At 47.7% G+C, this 22,852-nt stretch overlaps 2 protein-coding genes across 2 annotated transcripts; one reads left to right on the top strand and one right to left on the bottom strand.

Annotated features, from left to right (window-relative positions):
- The first annotated feature begins 8,047 nt into the window (after positions 1–8,047).
- On the top strand, positions 8,048–11,123 carry ATF4 (activating transcription factor 4). The gene is made up of 3 exons (XM_005150337.3): positions 8,048–8,390; positions 9,389–9,703; positions 10,182–11,123. Exons 2-3 carry the CDS (start codon positions 9,487–9,489, stop codon positions 11,030–11,032), a joined length of 1,068 nt encoding a protein of 355 aa, XP_005150394.1. The 5' UTR covers positions 8,048–8,390; positions 9,389–9,486; the 3' UTR covers positions 11,033–11,123.
- A 9,088-nt stretch (positions 11,124–20,211) lies between these two features.
- Positions 20,212–22,551, bottom strand: RPS19BP1 (ribosomal protein S19 binding protein 1). Its single transcript, XM_005150336.2, has 4 exons — positions 22,441–22,551; positions 22,227–22,367; positions 21,853–21,950; positions 20,212–20,887 (listed from the first exon to the last, which is right to left on the bottom strand). Exons 1-4 carry the CDS (start codon positions 22,487–22,489, stop codon positions 20,753–20,755), a joined length of 423 nt encoding a protein of 140 aa, XP_005150393.1. The 5' UTR covers positions 22,490–22,551; the 3' UTR covers positions 20,212–20,752.
- Positions 22,552–22,852: the final 301 nt, after the last annotated feature.

The following is a 22,852-nucleotide window of genomic DNA, read 5'->3' as shown; positions in this document are numbered from 1 at the left end:
ATCATTCAGGGAAAAGCTATAAACGAAATGATATCACAACTGCATCAACATCTGCCAAGACTTTCTCTCTCCTCCTCTGTAAACAAGTATATATTAAAACAGATTGAAGCCTGCTGGTAAATTCCAGCCACTGAGCAGCTGCTGCCTCTGAAGAGTGGAGATATATTACTGAATAATGTCTGCAGTGTTCATCCCCAAGGACCTGGGGAGCTACAGCCTCAACAGTGATATATCCCCAGATGAGTTTCAGAGCTTCATCTGAACTAGCTGTTTTGTCAGTGTTCCTGCTGAAGCTCCCTGCCAGTATCAGAGATAAAGAGATCTCTCTCTCACACAAGATATCCCCAGGATTCTGGTTTGTTTCATTAATAGGGTATACCTGTTCACAGTCTTTCCTTCCAGCCTTATCAAGACCCTCTGAAGTTATGTGAAGTACAAAACAAATCCCCAGTTGGAGCACACAGAGCATGATCTGGTACTTCACCAGCCTTTCACTGTGCATCCCCCCTCACTGAACAATAACTCAAGTTCAAATAACCTTTCCACCTGCTTCAGATGAAGCTGCTAGTTTAGATGCCAGGTTCAGGTGTGCAACGTGATTGCTACTGGAATGATGAAGGAAGGAGTCCTTGTGCTGACAAGTGTAAGGGGCACTGAGACAGTCAAAGACAAATCCACTGCAGTAACCATGGGCTGTTAACTCTCTCACTGGTGTCTGTGGCTGTCTGAGATGCTGCAGTCTCATAATCCATACCTGCTTGTGAGGCCTCAGCTCTTGCTAGCTTCAACCTGTCAGGAAGGTGGAAATGTGCATCACCACTCTCCTCTTCATCCTTTTCCACAGAAAGACACAAAGGTTGGTTGGATTTGATGATCTTTTCCAACCTAGCTGATTCTATGGTCGGGGCAAAACCAGGCACAGCTACATGTTGGGCACAGAAGAGATTCAGAGCAGCCCTGCAGAGAAGGACTTGGGGGTGTTGGTCAATGAGAAAATGAACATGAGCCAGCAGTGTGCGCTTACAGCCCAGAAAGCCAACTGTATCCTGGGCTGCATCAAAATGAGCACGACCAGCAGGTCAAAGGAGGTGATCCTGCCCCTCTGCTCTTGTGAGACCTCACCTGGAGTATTGTGTGCAGTTCTGGTGTCCTCAACATAAAAAGGACATGGAACTGTTGGAACAAGTCCAGAGGAGGCCACGAGGATGATCAGGGGACTGGAGCACCTCCCATATGAAGACAGGCTGAGAAAGTTGGGGCTGTTCAGCCTGGAGAAGTCTGCGTGGAGACCTCATAGCAGCCTTCCAGTATCTGAAGGGGGCCCATAGCGGTGCTGGTGAGGGACTCTTCATTAGGGACTGTAGTGATAGGACAAGGGGTAACAGGTTAAACCTTAAACAGGGGAAGTTTAGATCGGATATAAGGAGGAAGTTCTTTACTGTTAGGATGGTGAGGCACTGGAATGGGTTGCTCAGGGAAGTTGTGAATGCTCCATCCCTGGCAGTGTTCAAGGCCAGGCTGGACAGAGCCTTGGGCAGCATGGTTTAGTGTGAGGTGTCCCTGCCCATGGCAGGGGGTTGGAACTGGATGATCTTAAGGTCCTTTCCAACCCAAACCATTCTGTGATTGTATGATTTTAAGGTACCTGGCATGTGCAACTCCAGCAGATGCTGAAAACATACAGATACAGACATTTTGATATACACTGAACACATAGCCTGCAGTGGGAATCATATAAACAACAGCCCTGTGAAGAACAACAGTTGCTATGAGGAATGTTTCCATTCTTTTATTGCTTGGATAGGCTGGAAGGCTTTTGTTTGTATCCCACATGTACTCATACACATGTGGGGTTATTCTTGACCCCCAAGTCCTTTCATCATAATAAAACAAGGTTGGACAATTAAATAAAAAAAATCCCCTCATGATCAGAACAAAAGCCAGCCCTCTCCTCCCTCCCCTTGCACATATTTTTTGTTAAACAGAATTTTCAACCAGTTGTAGCTTTGTTCAGGAAATTCATGCTTAGGCAAGTTACAAGTTAAAACTCACCTCCCTCTTACCAGGTTTGCACAATGTTTTTACTTCTGGCAGCTGGCCACAGCCTGGCCAATTCTGAGTAACAAAGCCTCTGGAGAGCGTATTTTGCGAGCTAGCAGCATGTGCTTGGCATGCCCACATTTGTTCAGTAAGAAAAATGTAGGTGGACAACGAGGATTGTTTCCATAGCTGACTAAAATAATTGAACTGTAAGTTGCAAAAGTAAATTACAGATTTAATCCTTTTTTTTATGAGTCTCATTTCAAATGTCACTGATATTTACATAACAGGACAGAAGGAGAAGACAGTGAGGGGGTGGGTAAGCAACGAATGACTTATTAGAGATTCCATTTAGGGTACTAGTCCAAAACAAACGAGGTAGAGCATATGGTTAACTTATTTTCTGTTTGCGTGTAATCAAAGATGGACGCTAATACCTCCCAGCCTGATCATTAATCACATATATTTGCTTTTCAATTGGGTTTTATAATGGAATGTCTATAAAGCAATCCCTAAAGAGTTGGTATGAGAATTTGGCAGAAAAGATCCTTCAAATATCTGTTTGTGCTGCATGGGGAGAGAAGCAACTGAGCACTGCGATTAGCCTGTGCTGTAGAGGCTGTAGGTAATTCTCCCTGAAAATTGTTCAAAGTGTCTAGCTGCTTTGCCTTATTCCTCCCTTGTGTTTCCTCAGCTCTCTGTCTCCAGGAAAAATTCCTGCTGGTCTCTGGAAACGCCTTTTTCACTGAAGTATGGGTCAGGCTTCCTGTCCTTTCTGATGGAAGGTTCAAAGAATAGAAATTATCACAAGAATCCCCTCAGGACTCATCCTCACACTCATGCTTCTGCAAAGCAGGCAATGCTCCCTTCTCCCCAGCCATCCCAGCAGGGCCCAGAGCTGGCCAAAAGCCCATCTGACCCTTCTCCAGCACACCAAGCCTCAGCGGAGGCCCAAAGCTGCCTGCCCAGTGCCACCATGGGGTGATGTGCCCTCCTGATGCAGTGTCTGCTAGCCCTAGTCCCTGGCTGCAGCTCTCCCAGCACTCCAGGAAAGAAAAGAGATCTCCCTCTCTGCTATTTCTCTGGTTACCCTCCTGGTCTCAGCAATATGTACTGCCCCCACCTCAATCCTCCGCTACAGAGGCCCATGACTACTTCCCCCCCTTGACAACCCCTGCGAGCATCCTACCCAGGCAGTCTTAGACTGAGCGAGGAGATGTTACTATGGAAACATTGACGTCTTCCTTGTCTTTTGTGCACTTAATAACTGTAGGCAGATAGGGCCTGGCGGCCGGAAGATACCGTGCTGTACAGAAAGATAAGTCCCCTCTCCAGGTAGCCAATAGTGTTTAGGTGATGATACCAGTTTTACGATGCAAGCAGACAGAAATTACATTGTAAACCTAGGCTATATAGCGCCGTGTTCTCTCTCAATAAACGCCATTTGCCATCCACCACATTGGTGTCTGTGAGCATTTGAACTGAGCGGCCCAAGGGGGGGCCGTCGTGCTGTTCCTGAACCAGGTCGTCAGGAACAGTGCCCATACTGGCCAAACACCCCCGCCCCCCCCGAGCAGAGAGAGGGGAGAGCCAAAAGGGGAGGAACAGCCCGCCCACCGGAGAAGCGGGCGGGGTTGGAACCCGAGCAGAGGGTGGGGCGAACCCAGAGAGAGGGAACGGCCAACCCACAAAAGCAGGCGGGGCCGGAGCCCAACAAAAAGGCGTCGAAAACCAGAAGTAGTTAGTCAGTCGAGTTCCGACGCTGAACCAGCCGCGGGGTGGGACGAGCAGTCCGCAACCGATTCAAGTTTAGAGGAGGAGGAAATAGAGATAAACAAAGTCAGGAGCCAAAGTATTCCCACCCAAACTACAAAGGGACCACGAGGGGAAGAAATCCCTCTGACAGATTGGAAGAAAATGCAAATTGCGTGCGCCGACCGGCCCTCACCAGCTACATTAGCATTCCCGGTCCGGGTGGCACCTGGGGGACAGAGGCACTATTCGCCAGTAAGCCCCAAGGACATACAAGTGATTGTTAAGGCAATTGCAGATAAAGGGCTTAACTCTGCCATGAGTTTCTATCCACAGGACTGGATTATCGGACGTCCCTGTAACCCGTATACCCCGGTGACAAGAGAGGATAATAAGCCAACAAGCATCCAGCCCGTACCTGAGAGTTCTGCACCGATTAGATGCAAACGACAGCCAACGCAGTGCCTTTGTATACTGAATAAGCTCATGTCGTTTGTAAAGAGCCGGCTAGAGAGAGTTAATATCATGTTAGTAGAACGCCGGCAACTGCTTTAAAAACACAGCCAACAACTGCTTTAAGAATGTTCTTGTTAAAAATTTCCTTTACTTATCCCCAGTTATACCCTGTTATTCCCAGTTATCCTCCTGTTACCTCTTGCTTAGTGTGCCTTATGTTTTCTATCCAAGTTTCTGATATATATCCTAAGTCTGTTGTAGAGCAGAGAATAGTAGTAGAATGCATTTAGTATATTTTTACGATATATATATATATATATATTCTTTAAGATTGTTACATTTTAGCCAATTTAATTAAGCATAGGGAGGGGGGAAATGTAGGCAGATAGGGCCTGGCGGCCGGACGATAACGTGCTGTACGGAAGATAAGACCCTTCTCCAGGTAGCCAATAGCATTTAGGTGATGATACCAGTTTTACGATGGAAGCAGACAGAAATTACATTGTAAACCTAGGCTATATAGCGCCGTGTTCTCTCTCAATAAACGCCATTTGCCATCCACCACATTGGTGTCTGTGAGCATTTGGACTGAGCGGCCCAAGGGGGGACCGTCGCGCTGTTCCTGAACCAGGTCATCACGCCTCTCGAAGGCAACAAATAACATAGCGTTCAGCATGTTTATCTCCTGTATAGTTGCTGGTGGAAGAAGAAAACCTCTTCTCCTTTGCCACGTTAACTTTAAAAAAACAAAACCCCAACAAACCAACCCATATATTGACCTTCATCCTAATGAAGGAGGAGGGTGAATGTAGGAGAATTGTTCCACCTCCTGGTGCTGCTATTTGGCTGGAGGTGGCTTTCTGCAGTGCTGCACTTATCAGGGTGGTTCATCGCTCCCCAGCAAGGTCACTTTGGCCTCTCTCCTGCAGTGAGCTCTCTACTAGCCACTCCTGTCTCCTGCTGCTGGCCCCTCGCTTCGGGGTCGGACTGGATCAGTCTTATCACACCAGCTCTCCTTGCCAACGTACAGTAGCCATGGCATGAAAATAACATCCACAGTGCTAAAGCTGTTAACGTGTCAGCAGGAGTTCATTGACCATGCACATGAATTAATCTTTATTCAGAAGCTACCTTTTCTCGCTGTAAATTCAATTTTCTGCAGAGCTGCCAGGCTTCTTGACCTTCAAGCTACAAATATATTCTGTAATGCTGAAAAGGAATACTTTTTAGACACTTGAGTTAGTAGTGGGCCCTCTGCTTAGAAAATACTTATAGATTTTTTCTTTTACAAGAAAAAAAACTACAAGTATTTCAACAAAAATTCCCAAGTAATTGTTACTCGGGCTTAAGGAAGTATCTTCTACCTCAGTCAAAAACCCTAACCATAAAGGAGAAACCTCTGACTTAATATGTGCAAATGCAGAGAGATGATTTATAAAGGAATTGCAGTTGAAATGAAAATTCATGCTCATGAAATGATGTAGCAACAGTAATTCTGCAGTCCTTCAGAAAACACAGAAATATGCTGTTCACTAAATGGCTGGCTTCTGGTTACTTGATTTTGTTTTTTGGATTGGAGGTTGTTAGAAATGCAGACTAATTTCCACGAAAGCCTACAGAGAAAATGGAAACCACACAGCAAGGAAACCGGCAGATCTGGGCTAAGATCCTCATTGCATATTCCATTTTTTTGCTTGCGTGATTCTTGCTCACACATACCCAGAGTCCTTTCAGAGAAATCTATAATTACCTTTACAAGATGAAGGCTTGGGTGTGTATAGCATTTCTGTTTATTTAGCTATGATTACAGCTGTACAATCACCCTTTTCACTTAAAGCTCGGGCAAGCAGGTGCGACAAGGGGATGTGAAACCTCTTCCTCAGCCTGTGAGGACAGGGAGATGCTGTCCACCCATCCAATCACCCACTTGGTTTCTTTAAAAGCTGCTCCATCCTCTAAACTTTGCTTTGAAGCAAGATCTATCTGCTCTGTGGTGTATTTAATCAGAACAGTCATCTTAGATCGCTCAGTTGCTACTGTGGTATTTTCTGGCATTGGAGGACATTTTCCCTGCCTCCTCCATTTTAATGAGTCATTCCAAAATCTGTGCCTGCATCTAGACAAAAAACAAACCAAGAAAAAACAAAATAAAAAACGAAAAAACCCAAACTACTAAACAACATGGAGGAAAACCTGCCTTTCATTCAGCAGTAGTGTTCAGCTTACTGATGTGAGTGAGACTCTGCTTTGTAGTGCTCATGGTAACATCAGCCTGCTAAAAGTAAAAACTGGGTCACGCCTGTCCTCACAAATTATCAGCCAAGTTGTTTAATGAGTTCCAGGCAGTTACACCTGAGCAAACTCAGTGAAGGCCATGGCTTTATACAAATACTACCGAGGGCCTAACTGGAAAAAAGAGGAGCCTTTCGTAGAAGTAGATGAGAGCAAGGTGACCTGCAGGACGGTAATGTTTGAACAAGCAACGGTGACCACAGTGCTCAAAGGTGACGGTGTGCTGGTTGGGAACATGGAAAAGCAGCTGTTCGAAGCTGGATAACTCTGACATAGTAAGGAAACACACAGGTACCAGTCACTGAAGCTAAATGATGCTTGACTGACCCCAGTGAAATGATGAGGGGACTGAAACTAGCAGAAAACTGTTGACTCCAGTGAGTTTCCCTCTGGGTTAGCTGGCTGAGCTGGCTCACTGAGGCAGATCTCACAGAGCAGACTGGAACAGGAATGGAGAAGGTTGCCTTCTTTCCTAGCATCAAGCTGATTTAGATCAGATAAAACATAATGTGAAACCGCACTTTAAAAACTTTCCAAAGTGACACTGCTTTTTAGAGCTGTGAAGCTATGTAGGTTATCCATTAATGCTCACATCGGTCTGAGTAATGTCTGAACAGAGAAGCAACTGTGTCAGTGTGAAACTTCGTGGCAGGAGAGGAAGTTCAGAAATTCTGGGGAACAGCCAACTTCATTTTTCAGCATTTGCATGCGTTAAAGGCATTAATTAGACTCATGTTCTCGGCTGCTCAGGAGCACAGATCTGCATGGCAGCTCCGGATTGGAATTACACCACGGGGGCTGAGAGGCACTCTCACACAGGCAGACACACAGCCTGTGCCCTGAAACAGCCATAATCGAAGTGCTGCACGTGTGAGGCAGGCAGAGAGGAAAGGCGACGCTGCCCTGGGCTGACACGTTATCTGGTGGAGCAGGCCATGGAGCCCACTGCCTCAGCACATCAGGGGAGCCACACCAGCGCCTTGGCCTGAGCAGCAGCTGTCAGCCCCAGCCTCACCTCAGCAGGACTCTATGGAGAGAATAAAAGGGGCTGTTGGAAACCAAAGTGGCACACATACACGCATAGTGCTTCGCACGGGACAGGTCAGCGGTGATGGACGCACTGACAGCTCCCAGCCATATTTCCTCCCCACTCCCTGCCGGCGCCATTTCCCCGCCCCTGTGCAACTCCTTTCTCCCCCTGCACATCTGGCCTACTCTGGGGGCCAGTAACAGATGTGGGTACACGTGAACCACTCGCCTCTAGCCAATGAGAGGACCCTTTCCCACGTGGCGGTCTGCGTGCGACCTCCTGTCAGCCCCCCTCATCCTCCCCAGCCTCCCAGGAGCGTCCTCAGCTGCTCTGGTCACGTGACTTCGGCGGTCTCAGGCGGGCGGAGGCGCGGATGTACACCGTAGAGTCCCTCCGCCACCGCTCCGTTTTGGAGCGATAGCTTTTCTCTGCCGCTCCTGCGTTTGACTCGGAACAGAACAGAACGAGGGAAGCCCACAGAGACAGGGTACAGACCGGCGGGCGCTGGAGAGAGGCAAGTGACGCTGAGCGGAAGGACACCTCACAGCCGGATCTTATTTTGCTTCAGGCTGTTACGATATAAGCGCGGCGCGCGGGCGGTGTCACCTCATTGTCCGCCTGAACGTCGATGAGAAGAGAGGTTGTTCGAGTGTGTGTGCGCGCAGCAGCCTCACGCGCGGCGCGGAACAGAGCAGCCTCCCCTCCCCTGGCCGCCATGGCTCTTTAAGGGCGGCAGGGCCAGCGGCGGCATTGGCCAGTGCAGCAGGCGCAGCAGCAGCGGCGGCGGCCTCAGCACACCCCCGGCATCTGCAACCATGGCGTGAGTATTATGTGTGAGGGACGGGGAATTCCTCTTACGGGTGTTTATAGTCGCCCGCTTCTCACCTTAAGGGGGCTTGGGGTGGGATGTTTTACCACTTACACGATCATGGATGGTACCACGCGGGAAAGAAAGCATCGGGGTAAGGGGTGTCCTTCTAGGGCACAATGGGCCCGGGGCGGAGGGTGTCAGAAATGGGAGGAAATGTCACTTCAGAAGAAATGATGGGAAATTCCTGTGTCTTATTCATCCTTCGAGAAAGCTCCATTGTTAAAGCTTGAAATTTACACATTTAATTGGATTTTCCTGGGCATAAAAGCAGCTTATCCGTAGGGAGGGTTTTTTAGCCCGCGAGGGGAATGCTGCTGTAGCTGGGGGGATATGGGTACTCTTGGCAGAGGAGGTACCATTTGGTATGTCATGCCGAGAGAATAAACGGGGGCTGTTAATAAGATGGCAGCAGTGCTGTAACACTTAATATTGTAGCGCTAAATCTCCCCGGATTATCCTGAGAGGTTTTTAATATGGAGACTCCAGTAGAAGGCGGCGTGTGTCACACTTGCTTTGTCGCCCAAACGACCTGTTCTAAGCTGGCTCATTCCAGAGGGCTCCGTAGTCTTTTCCTACCTCGGCGCTCGGCTCAGCCCTGTGCAGCCCGAGGCGCGATTGGAAACGTGGCAGCACAGAAAATGGCGGCCGCTGCTGGGGTGGGGAGGGGGGACGCGGCAAGATCGCGAAATGGCCGCGGCTGCTGCCATGGGAGTGTGAGTCATGGCGGCGCGTGGGCGGGGCCGGCGGCAGCCGTGCCCATATTTGGGCATGAGGAAGCCGCGAGGCCCTCGGTGGGAGAAGCGGCCGCGGGACCCTAAGGAGAGACATGGAAGGGGTAAAGGTGCTGTGTTACATGCAAACCGCAGTCCCCAAAGCGGGTGGCATTGCTTGTAAAGACACACAATATCGGTCAAACAAGTACTGATGGATCTAAGTTTAATTCGCAGGTTTTTCAAGGCATCGCACAGCATCATTGCTGTAGTCGACAACAAAGCCCTCTACTTCTCTGCATCCTTTGACATCAAAGCATTAAAAACTGACGAAGATGAGCCTCTTGAACAACGAGATGCTGTTGGGGGATTTATTATCCCCCTTCAGCCAGCCGTGTTCGGTGGCTGAGGAAAGTCTGGGACTCCTCGATGACTACCTGGAGGTGGCCGAGCCCCTCGGTTCGCATGGGTTCTCCAGCGACAAGGCTAAGGCAGTCTCCTCCAATTGGCTTGCTGTGGACAGTTTAGGCAACACCATAGATAGCAGCCAGGGTAAGGTGTTACTTAATGCATAAGTTAAAATAGCGTGTAAATGTTCTATGGGGGGGGGGAATAGCTATTTATTGGTAAATGTGAAGGCAATCTCATGTGCATACCTCTGTTTGAAAGTATGTGTACTACACTGCTTACACAATTCAGAAATGCTAGTTATGGGGCTGGTGTATGGTAAAGTGACACTTCTGTTGCCCTGCTAATAACACACTGACTGTTACAGTGCTGTTTCCCAGCTTGGGTCACAAGAACCAAGCATGGCGGTGTGTTTCAAATAGCCCTGAATTCTTCTGGCCTTGGAGTAAGGGGAATGGAATGCTGGCAGGCTCCATTGTACCCTGCAGTGTTCTGCAGTTAAATAGCAGATTTGTTTTTTAAATGAGGGAGAGGCTGGGTGTTAAGTATGAGCTGCTAGATCATGGTCAGATACCTGAACTGGTTTACTGAAATGGCAGTTTCGGCTTTTTTTTTTGTGCAGAGGATGCCTTCTCTGGCATGGAGTGGATGGTGGAGAAGATGGATCTGAAGGAATTTGATTTTGATGCCCTGTTAGGTGTGGAACATCTGGAAGCCACCGTCTCACCAGACGAGCTGATGGCCACGTTGGAAGACACGTGTGATCTCCTATTTAACCCTGCCATCCCAGAATTCCACAACAAAGAACCTCCACTGATAACAGACCTAATCACCCATCTCCCTGAATCACCCATTGGAGTAGATCCAGTGGCCCCATTGGCTTCCCTTTGGTCTTTTCCCCTCTCCCCAGGGTCTCTGACTTCCACTCCAGACCACTCATTTAGCTTAGAACTGGGTAGTGAAGTGGATGTTCTGGAAGGTGAAAGAAAACAGGAGGGCCCTGCCTTTGTGGTAGTGATCACCAAGTCTGAGAAAGAGGAGGAGAACCATTCCGATGATAGTGGAATATGCATGAGCCCAGATTCTTACCTGGGAACACCCCAGCATAGCCCTACCAATTCAGTTGGATCGCCAAATGACAACCGGTTCCCTGCAGAAACCAGCTGTGGCTCTGTGCAGGCCAAACCCTATGATCATCCTGCAGAGAGGGCAGTGTCAGCAAAGATAAAGGGAGAAAAGAAAATAGATAAGAAACTGAAAAAGATGGAGCAGAATAAGACAGCTGCCACACGGTACCGGCAGAAGAAGAGGGCAGAGCAGGAGGCACTCTCGGGGGAGTGCAGAGAGTTGGAGCAGAAAAATCAGGCCCTGAAGGAGAAGGCAGATTCCCTTAGTAAGGAAATCCAGTACTTAAAAGATCTGATTGAAGAGGTCCGCAAGGCCAAGGGCAAAAGAGCTAGAGTCGCTGAGTAGGGTAGTCAGCAGTTTTTATGTGCATGTATATAAGCTTGCTGCTAAGGCTGTGTATTGCTGTCTAATAAATTATTTTATAGTAAACTTTAAATTACAGTGTAACTGCCTATGAAAGTGAGCACACCACACCTAGGTGTCAATGCAAACAAATCTGTTGGACTACTCGTGTCTCATAGGAGACTGCTGTGTAACACTGAAGTGCTTCTGGGTGTTGGAGGCAGTGTGGATGCTGAATGTGCTTTTAAGTTTGAAGGATGACTGATGCGGGTTGTCACTACACTTTACATGCATTTTAATGGATGCATGCACCACCATGTGATGTGTTATACTGAGGTCCCCTAAGTTTTTCCATAATCTTCAGGAGTTCATTGAAGACTGGTGGAGGGTTCAGACTTGCCAGAACTGAGCATTCTGAAGGAGGTGAGTGGGGATGTAAACCATGATGGGAAAACCCAGTAGTTGTGAACATGAGTTTAAGGCATAAGCAGCTTGCTGGGAGGTTGTGGAGCAAGTAGTGGCACTGCTGAACTGGCACTTAGGGTTTCTTATCCTCCTGTTGGTCAGCAGATGGCCAAAACGTAAGGGGGTGTGATTCTTGGCTCAGGGTGGTGGGGTTGGAGTAGGAGCTGCCCTTGTGCTGTGGTAGATGAACTGGACCAGATGGGTGTGGTTACTCTGTGATGTCCATGATGGAAATGTGAAGGACTTGGAGGCACTTCAAGGCTGCCTCCAAAGAGTCAAATTTAGGGTGTGAATGTAAATTTGGCTTCTTTCTGCCAAGGAGCAGATGAGTTTGTTAATAAAGCCCTACTCCCAAGTTAGCTGTGCAGCTAGTGGGAAGGTGCCCCTGGTGCTCTGGAGCAGGGTGTGTATGCTGGAGATATGGGTCAGGGTTGCTAATAGCACCCAGCAGCCTGGCTCCTGGGGTTTGTGTTTCTGGGCAGAGCCATGGAAGATGAGTTAATTCCCTGGTGCTGGAGTGTTGCAGCAGAAAAACGCCAGCCTTGCTGTGATGGTATCAAACACTGCAGAGAACTTGGACAGGCAGGAGCCTGTGTAGCAGGGTGGTTTCTGCTTGTGAATGTTAATTGTTGCCCTTCAATTAGTGGGTAAATTTATAGTCCAGGCACTCAATGCAAGGAATTTTTTGTGCTCGTTTCTTGTGAGGTTCTGAACATAGGTGAAGTTCCACATCCAGCGTGGCTGTGCTCTGGTGATAGAAGCTTCAGGATTTGGGATGTGCCATTTTTGATACTTTGTGTGGGTTTTTTTTTTTCCTTTTCTTGGCCACTGATACCCAGATTTAACAGCACCTGATCCCTGCTTGGTCTGTTGGAGCCAGCATTGGCATGTGGATGTGCACATCCTTCCCTAAGGAGTTAAGATATTTCACTTGGGCTGACATGACTCAGGAAGCCGCCCAGCTCAGGCACTGCAGGTCCCAGCCTGGTTTGCAGGGAGGGCTGAGCAGGCCAGCCTTGGTTGTGACTGGCCACCAAGACCTGTCTGTGCTTATAGCTGGTGCCTGGGTGATGTGGATGCTATTCCCTGTTGGGAGTTAGGGCTCATGCCACATTGGAAGTAGTGTGGATAATTAAGACCTTCATCTTGGGTTTCATGACACAGGGGTAGCCCAGACTCCTCACCTTCATGAGAGCATCTGCATCTCGCCTCCTGAGCAAGCACTCTGACTCCGATGTGCTGTATAAATAAGAAGCACTCCCGCCTGCCAGGCACAATATGAAGGTCCCGCTTGAAGTGCTGCTTTGTTCTCCAGAGCTTACTGGTGACTGCATGCAAGGAACTGCTCTGATTTGGGGAGTAGCACAATGTAGTAGATTTCTTCAGATCAGCTGGACCTGCCAGACTGGGGATGAGGATAATTAGAGGCAGGAAAGCCCAGTGAGCAGGACAGTCTTTCCCTTGATGGGTCAAATCTGTACCTGAGATGACAACTGGTTGGTCTCAGCTCAGCCACAGAAAACTATAACTGGTGTGAGAGTATGAGCATGTGGCTTCTCTGTGCAGGGCAAAACACCCCCTCTCCTCCCCAAACTGATCCCCCTTTGCAGCCACAGTGCAACCATCTCCAGTTCCCTCAGCCACTGCAAATTCTGCTTAAACCTGGCAGCAGCCCACACTCAGCTCAGCCGAAGCCTGGAAAGATTGCCAGCATAGCAGGACTGTCTGTGAGCCACCCCTCACTAAAATCTACTTCTCTTTGAGTCTATGCTCTGCAGGCAGATGAGGCAGTGTCTGTGGTGGCCAGTAGATACATGATTATGGTTTCTACAGCTCTCCAGAGAGTACGTAGCTCCAGTTTACTAATTGCACTTCAGGGAAGGCAGATCAGAGCTGGAATGGGAGACAAAGGAATGCATGATGCACATGTGCTGCTTTGCTCTCTGCCGTGTATCTGTGTGTGTGTTTTACAGGACTCCTTACAGGAGAACCAAAAACCTGTCCTTAAAAATCTGTTGGCGTTATTATGCTGAGGCTCTGAGACTGCAGCTCTGCAGAGGCAGCTGGTATGGCAACCTTATGCAACGCCTGCTGAAATGACGCCATGTTTCCATACTTAGTAACTTCGTTAAGATTCTTACACTGCCTAGAGATTAGGGCTGACTCTTCATCTGTATTTGTTGCTTAGGCTTCTCCTCCAGGCTTGTGTTAGGCACAGCTAGCATCACGCCACTTGGCGCTGCAGCTCAGCAGCATGTCCAGCCTGCTGCAAGAGGCAAGGAATACTGAGGACACCATCACGTAACAAACTCCAGCCTGTGGGAGAAGAGGTCTGACCTCACTTGGAGTACTGTGTGCAGTTCTGGTGTCCTCAACATAGAAAGGACATGGAACTGTTAGAACAAGTCCAGAGGAGGCCACGAGGATGATTAGGGGACTGGAGCACCTCCCATATGAAGACAGGCTGAGAAAGTTGGAGCTGTTCAGCATGGAGAAGGCTGCATGGAGACCTCATAGCAGCCTTCCAGTATCTGAAGGGGACCTAGAGGGATGCTGGGGAGAGACTATTCATTAGGGACTGTAGTGATAGGACAAGGGGTAACGGGTTGAAACTTAAACAGCAGAGGTTTAGATTGGATATAAGGAAGAAATTCTTTACTGTGAGGGTGGTGAGGTACTGGAATGGGTTGCTCAGGGAAGTTGTGAATGCTCCATCCCTGGCAGTGTTCAAGGCCGGATTAGATGAAGCCTTGGGTGATATGGTTTAGTGTGAGGTGTCCCTGCCCATGGCAGGGGGGTTGGAACTAGATGATCTTGAGGTCCTTTCCAATCCTAACTATTCTATGATTCTATGATAGCCTCCTGCCTGGTGACTGATCTTATACTTTGCACAATTCAGGAGCTATCTTCTTTTTCCCCGAACAAATGTGCTTCAGTTGAATCCTTGCAGCTTGCATACAGTGTGATACCATATCCAGAAATGTAGTGCATGAAATGCAGGCTTACCTACCCCTGGAGGAGCCCAGTTCTACATACTTGGAAGCAGGAGAATTCCCCAATCTACTTTATATAAAAGCTATTTGAATCTGAAGTTGGTAGATAGGATTTCTGTTTTCTTATTTTCCCTCTGAATTTATTCAGAGGAATTTATTCTGAATTTATTCACTGCCCTTTAGGGTAGTGAAGTGGACTTAACATGCACAGCATGCATGACCCTCAGGCTCCTGATCCCTTACCCAATTTTGTCCTTCATGGTAAACGGGAGTCCAACATTCCTATACATAACCAAACAACACCCAGCGGTTCACTGCTGGCAGAGCTGCTCTGACAACATACAGCCTCTTCTCACGAGCTTGTTTCTGCTCTTATCACGGTATTGATAACCACTTCCCTCTTTGCCCTGCCTTTGGAGAGACCCAGTGGCTTGCACTTCTTCTTGCAAACAGAAAGAGGAAACCACCATTGCTGACAACTCCTTTGCATGCCTGTGTGGAGAACCAGATGCACCTTTGCAGCAAGCATATGAAAATAAATCCCCAGTTGCAGCTTTGGAGAAGGAAGAAAGAATGATGATAAAGTCTTCCAAATAGCTTTTGCCCTGGAAGGAAGCACAGGAATAGCTGCAAGGACAGGCTGTCCTTTGGGAGATGAATGCTCCCCCAAGCACTCCTGAGCTGCACTGGTAGAAAGGAAATGTGGGTTATTCTGATTGGAACAATTTCATATGGGGTAGTCTGGCCATAGCCCTCTCTCCCCCAGTCCCAAAGCCTCTGTAAGAGGAGTCATATTCCTCTTGGACAAATATATTCCTTGTCTTGCTTGTGATTCCCACAGTCCTGTTAAGTATTGCCTCACCTTTTCTTTAGGTACGGTTTAGCTTCTGTTCATGGCATATCCATATGCTTTCTCTGTTTCAAGATGTCCCTTGCTTTCATAACCCTCACTGTTGTATAGCTACCCTTCTCCACTTACTAAACCCATTTCATGATTCAGAAAGCCATTTTTCCAGGGTGGGAAATCTATATATATATTTGGCCAGAATAATTCAGGTTTTTTTTTCATCTTTTCATATACTTAAACCTTCAAAAACAACAGGATCTATATTGTCCTTCCTATATGCATAATTTCATGCTGTGCATACTCATTTTTTCTTAACAGCGTTCAGGTACCATATGGAGACAACCTAACTTCCTCTGTCCTCCTCCTATATTTACAGCCTTGCTGCGCAGTCTGGCACATACACTCCTGTTATGCTTCATTTCCAGTCCAAAGACAGTTTTGGGGTCTTACAATAAACACCCATTCCTGGGCCAAAAAAATCATCATAGAATCCCAGACTGGTTTGTGTTGGAAGGGACCTTAAGGCTCACCCAGTTCCAACCCCCTGCCATGGGCAGGGACACCTTCCACCAGACCAGGTTGCTCCAAGCCCCATCCAACCTGGCCTTGAACACTGCCAGGGATGGGGCAGCCACAGCTTCTCTGAGCAGCCTGTGCCAGGGCCTCAGAACCCTCACAGGGAAGAATTTCTTCCTTATATCTAATCTAAACCTCTCTTCTTTCAGTTCAAAGCCATTCCCCCTTGTCCTATCACTACATGCCCTTGTAAAAAGTCCCTCTGCAGCTTCCTTGTAGGCCTCGTTAGGTACTGGAAGTTTCTCTAAGGTCTCCCCAGAGCATTCTTTCCAAAAGCTGAACAACCCCAACTCATCTTTGCTGTCTTTCCCATTGAAATGCTTCAGGCCCACAAGTTTGACCTTGTGAATTAAAAGAGGCATTCAGTCCCCTGACCTAGGCAATACCATTTTGGCTGCTCAGGTATCCCAGGTATGCTGCCTTTGCATTATTTTCAGTGCAGTCATGCAGTGTCACAAGCCACTGAACGAAGCTATGTCTACCCACAAACTCCAATTTCCCTATTCCATAGGTGCTAGCTGCTTCTCATTTCTCCTTCAGCTGCTCTTTTCCTCTCTTTTACACGTACACACCCTTTTAAAAGATGGCAGGGAGTGAGTTCCAAGTGCAGCAGACATGTCACCTTAATTTATATAGAGCAGAGAATCTCCTCATTCTGTGCCTCCTCTCCACTTCCATTGTTGTGCATGGGCAGCCTGAGAAAGAGACCTACTCTTTACCTCCTATTACAGGAGATAAATGATCCTGCTGGCACACAAATGGTGCAGCTCAGGACAGACCAGCTTGGCGAGATCGCTGGTTCGTCCTGCCAACAGCTAATTCATCCAGATAAAGGTGCATGTCACCCTGTAGACAGCTGCAGAGCAACCTTCATGCTTTTTATTTCCCCTGCCCCCACCAGTTAGTGGCTGGCACTGTTAATCCTATGGATAGACACACAAACCTTTAATCCATTTCAAACCTACTAACCCTTCAGCCTGCCTTGGCTGGAGTTCAGCTGCTTGTCTTCTTTTTCACTCCTCATTTTTAGCTGGATTGATGGGTCTCCAAATGAGAAACTTCCTTGTGCTGTAACTTTCCTTTTGTGAATTATTCAGGGCACTGCTTCTGTTTACCCTTTCTACAATAACCAGTCTCTTACCCAAGGCATTCCAGAGCCCATCAGTGTTGTAGGTGCTGATGCTGTGTTGATCATCAGCAAGACTGAAAGGGGAGTCATGAACGAAAAAGAAACCAGAGGCTAAGATTCCCAAAGGCTCTATCTCCCTGCTACCCCTTTTCCTCCCAATTTTCCCTCAGCTTTTTCAGTGTTTTTTAAGCCTGAATGTTTGCCTGAGTGTGCTTTCTAGTCTCTTTTTGTTCACTGTCAACCAGGTTTGTTACTGCTGTGTCATTTCAAAGGCAAGATGCTGGTTCGTCCCTGAGTAAACATATTTTCTTGGTTTACATTTGCAGTTCTCCCCTCTCCTTGTACACGTAACATTGATGTTAGCTGTTGTTGTTTTCTATGCTAAAGAAGTAAAGACTTGCTGATAGAGCGGAGGCTGTATCAGCTTACATTAGCTTGTACCCATCCAAATAAATTTTCCTCTTTGCTTTCTGCTCACATAATGAAGGAGAAAGAAGCCATTAATGGGCTTGATGAATCTTATTCACAGTAAGCTAGCTCAACACAGAGCATCTGGGAACCATTTTGCCTCCTCTAAACCATCTTCCTGGGAAGGTTCTACCACATTAATAACACTCCAGAGCTTTTATTTGCATTTATATTAAATCTGCTGCTGCTGCCTCCCATTACGACTCCCTGCTGTGTGTGGGTGAGGATGCACTTTAAGATGGCACCCTCCTCCTTCTTCCCCAGCTCAGCCACCTCTATTTTCTGCTGCAGGGTGCTCAGCTGGTGTCGCAGAGCTGGGAAGAGAGCCAGCAGCCTGATGAGCTCAATCAGCATGCAGCCCTCACACCGCAGCAGTGGGATGTCTCCCTGCGCTACTGCTCACAACCGCATGGGAGGGAAATGGCAGGTCCAAGGGTTGAGGGCTGCAGTGTATCAGCTTCCAGTGTGGGAACTGGAGATTGGAGTCCGGCTAGGAAAAGCAGCTATGGCAGCGGCTCCTTCCTTAACCCCGTCTTCTCTTTTACAAGGGCTGGAAAAGTCTTTGCCAGGAACAGAGAGATGGCACAGGTTGCTCCAAGAGAGCCACCTCCTCAGGTCCCAGCACAGCTGAGGAGCTGGCATGATCTAGGCATGACTAGACCGTAACACAGACAGCTGGGAGTATTAGATGCTTAGCTTCAGCTTACCACAAGGCACATGCCACTCACCAGTACTTATTCTCCCTCTAGCTTAGAAGACATTCTCCTCAGGGGCCAACTCCTGCCACAGTGTGCAGGTGGCACTGCTGTTCTTTCATAGGACCTCCTACTCTCCAAGGGAGGGAGAAAATGAAGGCTAGAACATGCTAGGTCTTTGCCCTTGTGGAAGATGGTTTATCTAGAGCCACCCGTTCACTTCTGCTTGCTTTTCCTGCCTCCTGCAAAATAAAATCTAATTTATTTAAGGATACTGTTGGCTGTACAACCAAGGTTTGATTTCAGATGGCAAAATCAAGTCTGTCAGGTAGCTTTGCCCTCTTCAACAATATAACACCTCATGGCATACAGCCACAAGAAGTATGGTGATTATTTGTGCTGGCTCTAATAGTCTCTTCAGCCAGTAATGCGAGCTGCCAGCCAATTTTAAAACTCCATAGATCTGGGTGTTATTATCCTTGGGGAAAACTGGCCCAGGCCATGCTTTAAAGTTCCTCATTAACCAAAAGAACAACTTTTCTGTTTGCGTTTTGCACAAAGAGAGTGAACTACATTACCTTAGTGCTTCTTTCTGACGATTTTGCCTTCCTTAGCCTGCAGAAGGGCCCAGGAGCTGAACAACCACAGAAACAAGCCTGTGTAGGAGGAACTGGTAGAGGAAGGGGGCTAACATGGAGGATGTCTGTAAGGTTAAAGGAGCTGCCAAATGCTGAAGGTGAGGACTTGAAACAAAACAACACCCCAGAAATCTATCTTTCAAACCTGTAATTGTGGCACATCCAGCTTTTTCACTTTGTTGTCTCTGTGACAGCTCCACATAGAGCTGCATGCGTTAGACCAGCTCACATACACTGCAGCCTGCACAGAGGTTTTAAACAGACACTTTTAAAGAGACTGCTGCATATACACTTTGCTCAACTACTTTTTCAAACAGTTTCAATTCTTTCATGAAGCAAAAGGTCATTCTCTTTTATTTTTATTTTTTTTTTTTAAATTTGGAAGAAACAGCAAACTGAAAAAGAAGGGACTTGGTCTTTGAACTGTTCTATTTTTACCATTTTTGGCTACAGATAGTTGAACTTGATCCCATTACAAGAAATCTCCTCCCATTCACTATTACACAATTTCCAGTACATGCACTTCAGGATGTTCACTACTCTCCCTGTCTGGGCCTCATACATCTGTGTGACCTTCCCTCCCATGCAGACAAGAGAGGAAGAACACAACACAGGTGACAGACTTCAGACAGTATCAGGAATTATAATCAGAATGTAGGGAAGGGATACTGAATTTCCAACAGTGCTAACATCCATGTACCTGCTGCTCAGGTCAACCAAGCCTCTTGTAATCACAGAGTCTAACTAGAACTTGGCATTAGTCCTTCTCCTTATCTTTTTTACAGACTTCCCATCTTTTCAGTAAGGGGCAGCAAAGGGCAGTGGCCCCCAAGCAGTACATTTAGTGGTTTAGTGTGGGAGTGTTTGGAACAACATCCCCACCTGCCGGGCCTTCTATTTGTTGCAGCCGGGAATTTAGCAGTATTCTGGTAAGAAAAGACCTTTCCTTCTACTCAGCACCACAACTCTGGCTCAGATTTTAACTTGGTGCCGAGACTAACATTGGGTTACAACCCCTTCTGGATATAAGGGCTGGCAGCGGCCAGAAGTGTTGCCCTCCTAGCGTGGCTGAACCTCAGTGGGAGGCTCAAAGATAAGCATGCAAAGGACAACTTTCTCCATGTGAGAGCTCTTCCTTTGAGACTGTGAGTAGCAAAACAGGGGAGTCATCTCCATTCCAACCTACACTTTTTGAAGGCCTGAGTGTGTCAGAAAGAAGATTAAATACATGTGTCAACATGAATCAGACAGGCCATTTACACAACTGAATCATCCTAAAGAGAGGTGGTGCCTGGATCAGAACAGTGACACAATCCATCTTCATCAAATGTGGCCTGTCATAATAATCATTATTACAAAGGCAAAGAGAAGTGGTGTCTGCAACACTTATTTAATCAAACAACATATAAAAACTTTTTACAATGACTGAAAAACCTGACAGAGGCTGTAATAAGAACAGAAGCTGCAAGGCTACTCGGATTTAATAACCTTTCAAAGTATCCTTCCCTTTGTGGGTCCCTACTGTGGGTCCAAAATGCTTCTCTATTCAGATACAATACTTTAAATGGTCCCTGCTAATAACAGAAGTAGCAGAAGCCTTACATCCTAAAGAAGGCAACAAGATTTACATTTGGCCTGGTCTACCCTTCTACATTAAGAATGCAAGGCATGGTGGCTGGAGGGAGATAATTATAAAGACAACGTATCTCAGAGCCAAGAGAACCTCCACGGCTCTACCTGGCCAGTATCAAGTTCTGCACAGATGCAGAGCTCTCTGCAAGCCTAACATTAAAGCACTCAGTGACAGAAGCACATCTCTGATGTCTCAAACACACACAGGAAATGGGCAGTCCAGCATGCCAAGCACTCAGCTACAGAAAGACTGGAGCTGTGAGAATCCCTGTCATGTTCTTTATGGTATCCCAAAGTATTCCCTCTCAAATTTACGGAAGTCTTCCTCAGTAAAGACAGTGCCCTCAGGCTTCTTCTTTGCTGCCTTCTTTGGAGGCTGATCTTTGGCCTTCCTGCCTCTGTTCTGAGCAAGAACCTTCAGATGATAAAAAAAATAATAAAAATAAATCCCAGCCATTGTTATCCAGACCAAACCACAAAAATGGTGATTTTCAAGCTCACTGCTGCACCCTGGCTGTTCTACTAATCCCCTGCTTATCCCAGAATGCCTCCAAAGAAAAGTGAGAGGCAATAACCAATGTCAACTAAAGCAGGTCACTGGGACAACAGCAAATACCAATTTAGTAATTAGAGTCGAATATAAAAACTGCTCTTTGGTAATCATCACAGAGATAGAAACACTTATTTAAATTCAGACCTTTCTGAAACAATGACTTTCTTTTATCTTGTCTCTCCAGGATAAACCCCAGTTGATGGAATTCCCTCAGCATTTTCTAATACACTGTCACCTCCTTTCACAATCTCCAGCCTGAGAAACAGTGGCTTAAACCACTTGGTTTATATAAGTTAACAGCCTGCATCTCATAAAAATAGCCCAAGATTATAGTAGTGTCAGCTGTTCTCTTCAAATCCTGTCATGTGACTTCCTTTTGCGGAAGAACACAGGTTAAATTCTCAGGTTATGAGAAACATCATTCAAGATGCTACGAAATTACCATTACATGAGCCAGCAGTACATCTAGCTCCTTGGACAACAGCCTCCAGCTACAGTTTTATCAACAGCAAGAAGGTCTGAACCAGGGCTTCCTTGTCAGCTGAAACTATGAAATATCCTTGGTAATTAAAAAAAGCCAACAGCTGTAAGTACATTTTAACTAGTATAAGAGAACATCATAGGGGACAATGCATCAACAAGATGATAAGCATGTCACTTTGTTTTAGTATGTTACTTTGTCAGCACACAGGGAAATTCCTGAAGGCTGCTTGCTGACAGAAACTTGTCTTCTTTGCATGGGGTCTAAGCTGGAAGATCTGGGAATGATCCCCATTCACCTGTGTTCCTCAGCAGAAGCAGACCCCAAACAGAAGTGACCATCTTACTTTTTCCGTGACTGCTCTGTTTGCCACAAGTCGTCCTTTCAACATGTACTGCAGGTTTTCTCTCAAGTGATTCACAGCCTTCTTCTTATGATACTCCTCTAGGTCAAAGCAGAGTGGGACACAACACATCAGCATGCAAGGACAGACACAGGAGGACCAGCAAGGCCCCGTGAGAAAGAAGCAGCGCTACAGCTCAGGGACAAGTGTGCATCCATAGATCTGGCTGTGCTGAAGTGAGGGACATCAGAATGTAAAGGGATGGAAACAAAGGGCTGAGAAGCCGGCTAAGGGACACCATAAGAGGTCGCGGTGGGAGAGGTGTGGAGAGCGGCAAAGCCGCTTCTCGCTCCCCCCAGAGCCGAGCCGGGACTCACCTATTGCCGACTTCACGACTCTGCCCTTGACTGTAGCCCCGTTCCTGCCGGGCTCCGGCGCCTTCTTCCTCCGCCTGGCAGCACCCGCCGCCCTGAGGCCATTCCTCCCGCGCTGGAGCCCCGGCGGCGCCTTGCCCAGGCCTGAAGCGGGCAGAGGGATGGAGTTACCCCGGCCGCACACCCTCCCCACACCCCTCACTCCCCGCCAGCTCACCCGGCACCTCCAGCAGCTCCAGTCCCCGCCGCAACAGGGAGGCAGACATGACCACCGGCCAGCTTCCGGCTCGCCCCCTCTGCCACTTCCGCCTCCCCGGCCGCACGCTTCCGGCGCTGTGCCCGGCCTGGCGCGCATGCGCGGAGGGAGCTGCGGCAGGCGTTTGGAGGGGAGGTGTATGGTGGCATGGTGTGGGGACATCACCTGAGGCCCGTCCTCAGGTCGCGTTGCGTATAGGGGCTGCGACAGGTTCTTGCTGGTGGTCCTTTGTTACCGCTCCTTTGCACTCTGTCCCGCAGGTCCTCTATGTTACACTCTCATGGGGCCACTGCAACAGTGCCGTGCCTCCAAGGGGTCGTTGCCATCACAGGGGTAAGGATAGTAACAACAGGCCAGGAGGAAAGCAGTGGTG

Source organism: Melopsittacus undulatus, chromosome 5, assembly GCF_012275295.1.
Source record: "Melopsittacus undulatus isolate bMelUnd1 chromosome 5, bMelUnd1.mat.Z, whole genome shotgun sequence".
NCBI classification, from domain to species: Eukaryota; Metazoa; Chordata; class Aves; order Psittaciformes; family Psittaculidae; genus Melopsittacus; species Melopsittacus undulatus.
The sequence above is the reverse complement of the archived record's forward strand: the minus strand, read 5'-3'. Positions and strand labels throughout refer to the sequence as shown.

Coding starts and splice junctions, on each gene's coding strand:
- ATF4 (XM_005150337.3), top strand. CDS start 9,487: ATGAGCCTCTTGAACAACGAGATGCTGTTGGGGGATTTATTATCCCCC. Junction 9,704..10,181: donor CACCATAGATAGCAGCCAGG/GTAAGGTGTTAC, acceptor TTTTTTGTGCAG/AGGATGCCTTCTCTGGCATG.
- RPS19BP1 (XM_005150336.2), bottom strand. CDS start 22,489: ATGTCTGCCTCCCTGTTGCGGCGGGGACTGGAGCTGCTGGAGGTGCCG. Junction 21,951..22,226: donor AGTCGTGAAGTCGGCAATAG/GTGAGTCCCGGC, acceptor GCTTTGACCTAG/AGGAGTATCATAAGAAGAAG. Junction 20,888..21,852: donor ACAGAGCAGTCACGGAAAAA/GTAAGATGGTCA, acceptor TATCATCTGAAG/GTTCTTGCTCAGAACAGAGG.